Source organism: Pyrus communis, chromosome 4 (genome assembly GCF_963583255.1).
Source record: "Pyrus communis chromosome 4, drPyrComm1.1, whole genome shotgun sequence".
NCBI classification, from domain to species: domain Eukaryota; kingdom Viridiplantae; phylum Streptophyta; class Magnoliopsida; order Rosales; family Rosaceae; genus Pyrus; species Pyrus communis.
Window position 1 is genome coordinate 1409970 of NC_084806.1, and position 10243 is coordinate 1420212.

Genomic DNA, 10243 nt, shown 5'->3' on the forward strand with positions numbered 1-10243 from the left:
TCTGCCTTCAATTTCGACTACTCGAAATATATGATCCGATTGACCCCCTAACATTGAGGTTTAAATATTTACGGCTAGGGAAGACGAATTCACCCAAACCACGAACTCCTTTTCTTAGGAAATAAATTGAAAGTTATAATCTAAGGCCAAATTCAAACCGAAACAACAACATTCTATTCTATAATTTCTCCTAGTCCTGATCGGTTAGGGATTCTAGTTAGTTCGTTTACAAACTACGTTGGCTAATATATTTCAGTTACAACTTCATATATAAATGCATTCTTCGTCGAATTAACAAATAATCAGTTTGTGTAATTAATTAAGAACAAGAGGACTCGAACAGAAGCAGCAAAACATGACCATGACCAACATCGACAACGTTTTGGAGCGGCCCATCAATTTCTCGATGGTGGATGAGGGCGTATTCCGATCAGGCTTCCCGCAGCCGTCAAACTTCCCATTCCTCCAATCCCTTCAACTCCGTTCCATTATCTATCTCTGCCCCGAGCCCTACCCGGAGGAGAGTTTGGAGTTTCTTCGGTCGCAAGGCATTCGGCTCTTCCAGTTCGGAATCGAGGGCAAGAAGGAGCGGTCTACGTCTCCGCTGATTCCAGCAGAGACCATCTCCGAGGCACTGAAAGTTTTGGTTGATGTTGAGAATCATCCGGTGTTGATCCACTGCAAACGCGGCAAGCATCGGACTGGTTGTCTGGTGGGTTGCCTGAGGAAATTTCAGAATTGGTGTTTGTCTTCGGCGTTAGAGGAGTACCAGCGGTTTGCCGGCGAAAAATCTAGGAGGACGGATTTGAGATTTATAGAGACGTTTGACGTATTGGGCCTCAAGGGGGACGCTTTCAGGGCATTCTCCGCCATTATTATTAAGCTTATGCTTCCGGAAAGAGGCGGTTGTTGTACAAACAAGAGTTGCAAATCCATAAACCCTAGGTGATGTTTTAGTTTTTACATGTTGAAATTTTATGCCCTTTTAGTTGTACCAAAAAGAAAATTCGTTCATTCGCTTAGGTACCGTTTGGTACGTGGGACGAGACGGAACAGAGTGGGACAAGGCGTTCCGTCCCACGTTTGGTGCGCTTAAAACGGGTGGAACGAGCTGTTCCACGAGACGAGTTTTGGGTGAATTTTCGTTCCACCTCACCCCCCTGGAACGACTCGTTCCACATCTGTGGAACACAAAATTATAACCTCTCCGTCTCCTTCTTCTTCCTCCCTGTTTCCATCCGAGGGCATCTTTGCTCCCGCTTCGTTCCGTCCCGTCCCATTCTGTTCCGTTCCGTCCCGTCTGCATACCAAACGGATACCTTAGTGACGGGTCCATATATGAGAGTGATTTTTTTGTTGTTGATTTAGCATAATCACGAAATTTAGACATGCTTATAAATTTAGTGCTCAATTTAGGAGTGGGACATTTTTATGAATATATGACATGCATGTTTACTTAAAAAATTAGAATGAAAAATCATGAATCGAGAAAGTCAAAAATACAATGAAAGAAATTCACATAAAATTAACTACCTCTGATAAATTTGTTTCCTGGAATGTGAATAAAAGGTCATGAATTAAGAAGTTGGAAATAAGATAGAATAAATCCGTATGAAATCAACTACTCCCTGATAAATTTGATTCTTGGCATGAGAAGTCATGAATTGATACGAAGTCTAATTCTAATTCTTTTGACCTATTTTTTCTATTTTTATTTTATTTTTTAGTTGTTGAATTATCAATGTAAAGTAGAACTCAAATACTTTTTGATTCCACGTAACCACATAAAAATCAAGAATTGAAACAGAGTAATTCTAATACTAATTCGTACTCTTACCTAGTGCAAAAAGTTGGAATTGTAAAAATTTAGAGCTGATCTTGGTGAAATATAGAACGTCATAGGACCATGATTCTGGAACTTCTTTCCCTCCTTCGACTGTGGTCGGCCTGGGTCAGATTTCTTCGTTCAGGGATTTACCTCTTCTGAATAGTCCGCCCTTGATGGGTCAACTCTAGCTAGTTTATCCAAGCATAGGAAGATGTGACAAAATACACAGAAAGTTGTTAGGATATCTTTCCTTTTTATAGTTGAGCGATGGTCTAGTCTAATCCAAATTTAGGGAAGGGGGATTCAAACTTGGCTACACTCGGATTCACATATTAGGATTGATTTTTAAATTAAATCCAGGTTTATCAAAAAATTTCAAAATTTTTAATGGAAACTTTTTTGTGAAGGTATTGAAGTTGGGATTGAAACAGAAGATAAAGCGTAATATAAAGTTACATTACAATTAACATGTTTATTAAATGAAAGTGACTAAATATTGAAAAAAAATGCTACACTGCGTGATCAACTCCGGCAACGAGTATTAGCACTGCATCCACGGTTGTAGGGGTTGCTCTGACTCTGAGCACCCGGCTTGCAGTTGTTGGAGGAAGCACCTCTCTGAGAGCAAGGCACAGTGTTTCTCTGCAGAGCGTCATAGCTTATGTTTCGTGAGGTGGCCAAGATGCGCCTGCTAATCTCCGAGTCCATGCCAAACTCATCATCACGATCATCCATGCACTCTGCTACAGAACCCTCACAGCGAGGTCTCACTGGAACCCAGCTCACACCATGATCGCCGCCTGCATCAACTGAGATGATCAGAGCGGCCACGAAGGCCAAGGAAAAGATAATCGCATAGGAATTGGCCATAGGTTTTGGTATGGTCTTTGTTTTTGGCTGCCAACTTGTATTTTGTTGTACGCTTGTTTAATAATTACAGAGGGAGACAGATGTGGCGGCAAGAGAGAGAAGAGAGAGTTGGTGAATTCTGATGTGTATATTATTGCACCCTAGTGTTATTTATAGTAGTAAAAAGTAGAAAAAAAGGGAAAGTCCTTGTTCTTTAATTAATCCATAGTAGTAAGAAGGGAAAATCCTTGTCTTTCAAGTAATCCATCTTAAATAAGACACAATCTAAAAGATATTCTGCAGTCCCAGGTGATCACTTAAATGACTTGCACTAATAAGCCTTATTCTAATTGCAACAAAGAAAGCTGAAATTGAATAATTCGTGATTTGTTCAAACCAAGAATACGAAATCAACAACCTACTAGAAAATATGCTCGTAGAGATTTATAGGTAAAAGCGCTTTTATCAGAACGATGTTGAGAAAACAATTTTATAATGATATAAGCATGTCAAGAGATTAAACTTGTTTACAACATCAATATTATAATGATAGGACTCTCACTTCATTCTTGCTCATAGAATTAAAGAGAGAAACCGAACTAAACAGCAATGCGGACTAGCTTGGTCAACTCTCAGGCCTTTATTCTTGAAGATAGCAATATTACTCAAAGTTCCATATCATATGTATGCATAAATCTTGTGCTTGGCACTTATTCCTTGAGAAGATGTGCATCAATATCTTTAATGACATTGACCATAAAGCTGAGGTATTTCTGTGGAGGCGGATCGTTCTCGTTGAGTTTTTCATATTCTAAAGTAATTTTCACAGAACCTCCTTCACTCTTTGGAGTGACCTGGAAAATGATCTTGTAGCTTTTGTAATTGTCCAGCACATGTGATCCTTCCAGAGCTGTAAGACTCACCCACTTGTTTGCTTCATCTATTTCCACCTTTTCCTTGAAAGTCTCGACATTTCCATCTACACGTCACATGGAAAATTACAATTATACACACATATTATTATACAAGTGAAAGAAAATTATTTTCAAGTGTCTTTTCACTTTTATAATGAAATATGATTTATGTATCTGTGTTCTGAGTATATTAAAAGTTGTCTCCTGTCCATGATCCAATTCTTTATATATTCATCGTCGGGTAATGCAAACCTAATGGCGCCTGGATGGCCTGGTCAATATATTTCAGTTTAATTCTAGAAGAATCTTATACGTACAAATACATGAGGTAATGCAAACACCTAGCTAGATATCACGTTAGAATGTTTATTTCATAGCAGGTTAGTTTGTGTTATTAAAAAAAAAAATAATAATAATAATAATAATAATGTTACAATATTAACTATAAACGTAACATTATTATACAATTTTTTAACAAATAATATTATATACATTAAAATAGAGGGGTAGGCTTAGCCTCACAATATTTGAATGATGGAAATAAACTTGGACTTTTGACAAAAGTTAGAATTTATAAATTGACATGCATCAATTCCCTTGTTTGGATTTATAAACATAGAAATTTATAATTTCTGCGTGAAAAAAAAAAAACTTAGAATTTGAGACCTCCAATTCTCAAGTTTAAATTGCATGTAAATAAGTCACTCAGCACTATGCCCTGGTGGTATTCCTCTTCACTTGGAAGTAAAAGTCTTAGGTTCAAATCTCGTGGATGACGAATTCGATACCAAATTAGGCTGCCCATTGTGTGGCTTTGCCGAACTCCCCCTCCCCTTAGTGTAAAAATATTAATGTACTAAAAAAAATTCATGTAAATAGGTGTCATTTCCAAATTTTTATGAGCGAGAGTTTAAAAATAACAAATTCTGTATTGAATTTCTATTGTTATTTTGAGTTAGTCAAACAAGAAAATTTACAAATTCTAGAAATAAAATTTCATCATTTTAAAATTTCATAGTAATTTTAAATTTTCTCATCCAAACAGTATTAGCGTCATGTGGCTTTTTATGTAACAAAATTAATTATTAGTTTAATTAGGTTAGGAGGAGAGAGGAGGGTGATTAATTTCATATTACCTAGGGTGTATTTCCAGAGCTTGACAGAGCCAGACGTTTCCCAATCACCTTCATGTACTGCAACATCGTGTATTTTATCAGAGGCTGCTTTGGGGACGTCGTGGTGCTGGTTGCTGATGACTTTGTACAACTTATCAGCGTTGGCTTTGATCTCTACCTCAGCCTGCACAGTCAGCTTGCAAGCACCAGCTCCACTCACTGCCATTTTCTTTTATTTGTTATTAGTAATATGTGATTAACAATAATGTAGGTCTGGGGAAATTGTAGGAGACGTATACTAACCTACAGGTTTCAACTTCTTATATAGAGTCGCAAAGTTGTTAATTAACATGTTATAAACTTAAAGTTATGGGGCAGCGTGTGGATATGATCCGATCACTTAATTAAATAGTTATATAATAATGTTGTGTCTGTGGATCTTCCACGTAGAGTTTTATTATTATACCTACCAAAATTTAATGATACCCGCAAACTTGATGAGACATATATCAACACGTGAGAATAATTATTGATCAACTTTACCTCCATGGTATAATTGGAGTGAATGATTGTATGATATTAAGCGTTAAGATCTTTAGATTTGGCATGCGGAAGTGTGTGTATTTGTATATTATATAGGGATAATACTAAGTTAGGTTCATATTATCTTAACTAGTGATAAATCAAGGGTTCTTTCGAGTTATTCGAAACAGTGGTTTATATTATCTTTGACATACGTGCAACCTAGACACAAAAAAGAGAGGTTGTGTTGGCATCCAAAATAAAACTAGACGCAGACAATAATGTGGAGTTCCTGTTACTCTTTTGGAATCAACCAAAGCTGAATCATTAATACCTAATTTCAGAAAGTTTTCCTTTTCTGTGTGCAGATCTTCTTAATGGATGTAGCTCAGTTTTAGGAGGTTAACCACTTATTTCTTCAAACCTATTAATTTTAGTCAATCTAAAGTAATTTAATTAAGTTTGTTAACCTTACAATTTTGAGCGTTAATACCTAATTTTGGAGGAATTGCATCACGTTTACATAAAAGTAATCGAAATAATAGAGCGGAATTAGATTCCAAGTACGGAATATTTCAGTGTTTACCAAATATTGGAAAATAAAAATTTTGATAGCACCTACTCAATTTTTTTTAATCCAATACTAATTCATACTCAAAATTTGGAATAAAAAATCTAATACTAATTCGTACTCATCAAATGAAAGTAAAATCTAATTCTTTATTTTTTAAGTACTGAATTATTGTAATGTGAGTAAACGCATGAAAATCATGATTTAGAATATTTTCTAAGTCTGAAATTGAAGTATAAAGATAGCCCTTGATTGGTCCATTCTGGTTAATTCAGGCATGAGAACACGGAGAAAAACACACAAAGTTATTGAGATAGCTTTCCTTTTTTATATTTTAGTGATAGTCTAGTCTAATCCAAACTAAAAAAAAGAAGAATTCAAACTTGGCTACACTCGGATTTGCATATCAAGAAATTTCTAAATTTCTGACGGAAACTTTTTTGTGAAGGTATTGAATTAGGGGAACTGTAATGAAAAACTATCGGTACTGTTCACTTTAACGACAAATCATATTTTTACACTAAAAAGTCAATCCTAGTACTATTCACTTTACCATTTATTTTGTCCTTATCGTTAAAACTCAAAGTTTTCAAACCCTTTTCATTAGTTTTCCTTTGAATTAGTTGGGAATGAAACCAGAAGATAAAGCATAATATAAAGTTACATTACAATTAACACATGTTCTATTAAATGAAAGTGACTAAATATTGAAAAAAGAGAAATTAGGTTCCCATCCCTCATTTTACTACTTTATTGATTAAAACCATATTCATTTTTAATTTTTGATCAAGGTTATTGGGTATTAATAACATCATTAATTATTTCAATAATAAAATATTTTTTATTTTTAAATATATTCATTTAGTGTTAAAAATGTTACAATTAGTATATTTAGATTTATGTGACACACCCCGACCTAAATCAAGACGGCTGACCCACTGGGAAGTTCTCGTGTGAGTTCCCAAAAACAAAACCGTGAGGGTGTGCTGGGGGCCCAAAGCGGATAATATTGTGCTACGGTGGAGTCAGGCCCGGGAAGTGGTCCCGCCCGGGCGGGAATGTGATATTATGGCTAAATTTTTTATCATATATTTATATTTTTAGTTTGTACCCATTTTTAATTTGCAAACCTTTTTTTAATTTGTACCAATTTTCTTTTCAGTTTTTATTTTTAACCATATATTAATTTCTTTTTGTGCCCATATTTTTTTAGTTTTATTTGTATTTGTGCCCATGTGTTAACCGTCATGACATTGTATAATTAATCAATGATAGAAAAATTACATATGGTATATTTATGTTTTATGGCTAAACTTTGTATCATATATTTATATTTTTAGTTTGTACCCACTTTTAATTTGCAACATTTTTTTTTTTAAATTTGTAGTATTTTCTTTTTAGTTTTAATTTGTACCAATGTATTAATTTCTTTTTGCGCCCTTATTTTTTTTAAATTTCATTTGTACTCATTATTTTTTAATCTTTTATTTGTACTCTAATTTATTTATAATGTACCCATTCTTCTTTATTAATGTACCACTTTGTTATATGTGAAATGTACCAATTTTTTTTAACACTATGGATACATTCTTTTGCCATTTATTATTTCTTATTGTTACATAGTTTTTATCCATTTATTCAATCAAAATGTTTTTTTTATTTTTTATTATAGCTGTTTCTAATAGTATTATAATGAGGAATTTTAAATTTATAGGATTATAAATCTCATAAAATATCAAACAATTAATGTCAAAACTATAAAAATATAAATATTAATAGTAATATAATAAGGTGTACAAAGTGAATGAACTTTGATCAAACTTTGAAAACCATTAAGGTTTTAGTAAAAAAGTGTTAGAGACTAGGGACCCGCATCCAAAGTATTTAATTGAAAAACGTGCTACACCGCGTTGATCAACTCCGGCAACGAGCATTAGCACTGCATCCACGGTTGTAGGGGTTGCTCTGACTCTGGGCACCCGGCTTGCAGTTGTTGGAGGAAGCACCTCTCTGAGAGCAAGGCACAGTGTTTCTCTGCAGAGCTTCATAGCTTATGTTTCGCGAGGTGGCCAAGATGCGCCTGCTAATCCCCGAGTCCATGCCAAACTCATCATCACAATCATCCATGCACTCTGCTATAGAACCCTTGCAACGAGGTCTCACTGAAACCCAGCTCACCCCATGATCGCCGCCTGCATCAAGATGATCAGAGCGGCCAGGAAGGCCAAGGAAAAGATAATTGCAGAGGAATTGGCCATAGGTTTTGGTATGGTCTGTGTTTTTAGCTGTCAACTTGTATTTTGTTGCACGCCTGTTTATTATAGAGGGAGGGAGATGGAGAGGCAAGAAAGAGAAGAGAGTTGGTAAATTCTGATGCGTGTATTATGTCATCCTATTGTGCTATTTATAGTAGTAAAAAAGGAAAAAATTTGTCCTTCAAGTAATCCATAGTAGTAAGAAGGGAAAGTCTTGTCTTTCAAGCAATCCATTTTAAATAGGACAATATCTAAAAGCCATCTACAATTCCATGAGGTTTTATACAATCATGTTCCTATTTAAATTAGGTATGCAATATATTTAAATTTGATTAAATGGAAAATTGGATGCTGATTTCTTCAAGGAGTTGATTACTTAATTGACTTGCATTAATTCAACACCTTTTCTAATTGTAACAAAGAGAGGATAAAGATTTAAATAGGAAAATAAAAGGGAGACAACAAATTTTTATTGAGAGATAGAGGATTAGGGTGTCATTATTAAGTACATTGTACCCAAAGCCTATCTTTTTGGTTCTAAACTATTATAATAATATCTATTAATTAATGAAACTCTCTTTGTTAATCAAAAGATGGTGAAAAGATAATTTAGTATTCGATCACACAAATAAAAAAATGATGGGTAATAATGTAATTTTATAGATGTGAATTTTACTGTTTTTATTGAAGTCCCACTTACAGGTAATGTTAAAATATTTAAAAATTAAAAAAAAAAAAAAAACCTCCCACTCCCCCACATTCTCTCTCTTTTTCTTATTTTCTAAAAAAATGTGTTCATACATACAAAATGTGTAGGTAAATGCTAGTATATAAATAAATAAATAAAAAAAAAAAGAAACACACGTTCTATTCTATAATTTCTCCTAATCCTGATCGGTTAGATTTCTAGTAATTTCGCTTAGAAACTACGTTGGCTAATATATTTCAGTTACGAACTTCATACAAAATGCATTCTTCGTCGAATTAACAAATAATCAATTTGTAAAATTAATTAAAAACAAGAGGACTCGAAACAGAAGCAACAAAATATGACAGCCGCCCATCAATTCTCGATGGTGGATAAGTTCATATTCGATCAGGCTTCCCGCAGCCGTCAAACTTCCCATTCCTCCAAACTCTTAAACTCCGTTCCATCGTCTATCTTTTCCCCGACCCCCTACCCGGAGGAGAGTTTGGAGTTTCTTCGGTCGCAAGGCATTCTGTTCTTCCAGTTCGGAATCGAGGGTAAGAAGTAACCATCTTCGTCTCCGCAGATTCCACCAGAGACCATCTCGGAGGCACTGAAAGTGTTGGTTGATGTGGAGAATCATCCGGTGTTGATCCACTCCAAACGCGGCAAGCATCGGACTGATAGTCTGGTGGGTTGCCTGAGGAAATTTCAGAATTGGTGTTTGTCTTCGGGGTTAGAGGAGTACGAGCGGTTTGCCGGCGACATATTTAGGACGACGGATTTGAGATTTATCGTGACATTTGACGTATTGGGCCTCAGGGGGATGCCTTCACGGCATTGTCCGCCATTATTATTAAGCTTAGGCTTCCAGAAAGAGGCGGTTGTTGTAAAAACAAGAGTTGCAAGATGTTTTGAAAAAATTAGAATCCCCTACAATTTTTCTATATCATTTAGATTAAACATTTGTGCTTTTTTTAAATTTGATTTAAGTGCTTTAACTAATAGCAACCTTAGCTAAATCACATGTCATTATTATATTTTTTTTTAAATTAAGGGGTGTATTCAATTGAGATTTTGAGGGATTTTAATTCTTTTAATTAATCTAGGGGTATTCAATCAGGGTTTTAAGTGATTCTCTGAAATTCAATGTGCATTCAATTAGGATTTTAAAATAGTTTATTAAAATCCTTAGAAATCCAGGTGTATTTAATTAGAATTTTAAAGAAATTTATAACATTTCAGGTGTATTCAATTAAAATTTGAATTTAAAGAATTTGGAAAAGTTGAGGAATTAGAGAGATTTTGTAGTGTATTTTAAGCATCCACAAATCTCACATTTTCCCATGAGATTTCGAGGGAATTGAATCAAAATTTTACATGGAATCTCAACAAATCAGTTAAACTCCATAAAAATCCATGGATTTATAAATCCATTAAAATCTCTCAAATTCCCAATTGAATACACCCCTAAAATAATTTTTAAATTTATCCCTTTATA

General features: G+C 34.5%; 3 protein-coding genes and 1 pseudogene across 3 annotated transcripts; 2 read left to right on the forward strand and 2 right to left on the reverse strand.

The window, feature by feature from the left end:
- Window positions 1-361: 361 nt before the first annotated feature.
- LOC137731212 (inositol diphosphatase DSP3-like) lies at window positions 362-945 on the forward strand. Its single transcript, XM_068470315.1, is given in 2 exon segments — window positions 362-856; window positions 859-945. Coding segments are annotated over 2 exon segments (582 nt in total).
- Window positions 946-2235: 1290 nt separating this feature from the next.
- LOC137730558 (protein RALF-like 33) lies at window positions 2236-2698 on the reverse strand. Its single transcript, XM_068469540.1, has one exon. It carries the CDS (start codon window positions 2696-2698, stop codon window positions 2351-2353), a length of 348 nt encoding a protein of 115 aa, XP_068325641.1. The 3' UTR covers window positions 2236-2350.
- Window positions 2699-3194: 496 nt separating this feature from the next.
- LOC137732564 (MLP-like protein 329) lies at window positions 3195-4983 on the reverse strand. The gene is made up of 2 exons (XM_068471880.1): window positions 4728-4983; window positions 3195-3656 (listed from the first exon to the last, which is right to left on the reverse strand). The coding sequence occupies exons 1-2, from the start codon at window positions 4930-4932 to the stop codon at window positions 3388-3390; spliced, it is 474 nt and encodes a 157-aa protein (XP_068327981.1). The 5' UTR covers window positions 4933-4983; the 3' UTR covers window positions 3195-3387.
- A 4120-nt stretch (window positions 4984-9103) lies between these two features.
- Window positions 9104-9704, forward strand: LOC137731213 (inositol diphosphatase DSP3-like; annotated as a pseudogene).
- The last annotated feature ends 539 nt before the right edge of the window (window positions 9705-10243 follow it).

Excerpts from the sequence above, each read along its gene's own strand:
- LOC137732564 (XM_068471880.1), bottom strand. The coding sequence starts at position 4,932 with ATGGCAGTGAGTGGAGCTGGTGCTTGCAAGCTGACTGTGCAGGCTGAG. Across the intron at positions 3,657-4,727 it reads GCTCTGGAAATACACCCTAG|ATGGAAATGTCGAGACTTTC; the intron begins GTAATATGAAAT and ends TGTGACGTGTAG.
- LOC137730558 (XM_068469540.1), bottom strand. The coding sequence starts at position 2,698 with ATGGCCAATTCCTATGCGATTATCTTTTCCTTGGCCTTCGTGGCCGCT.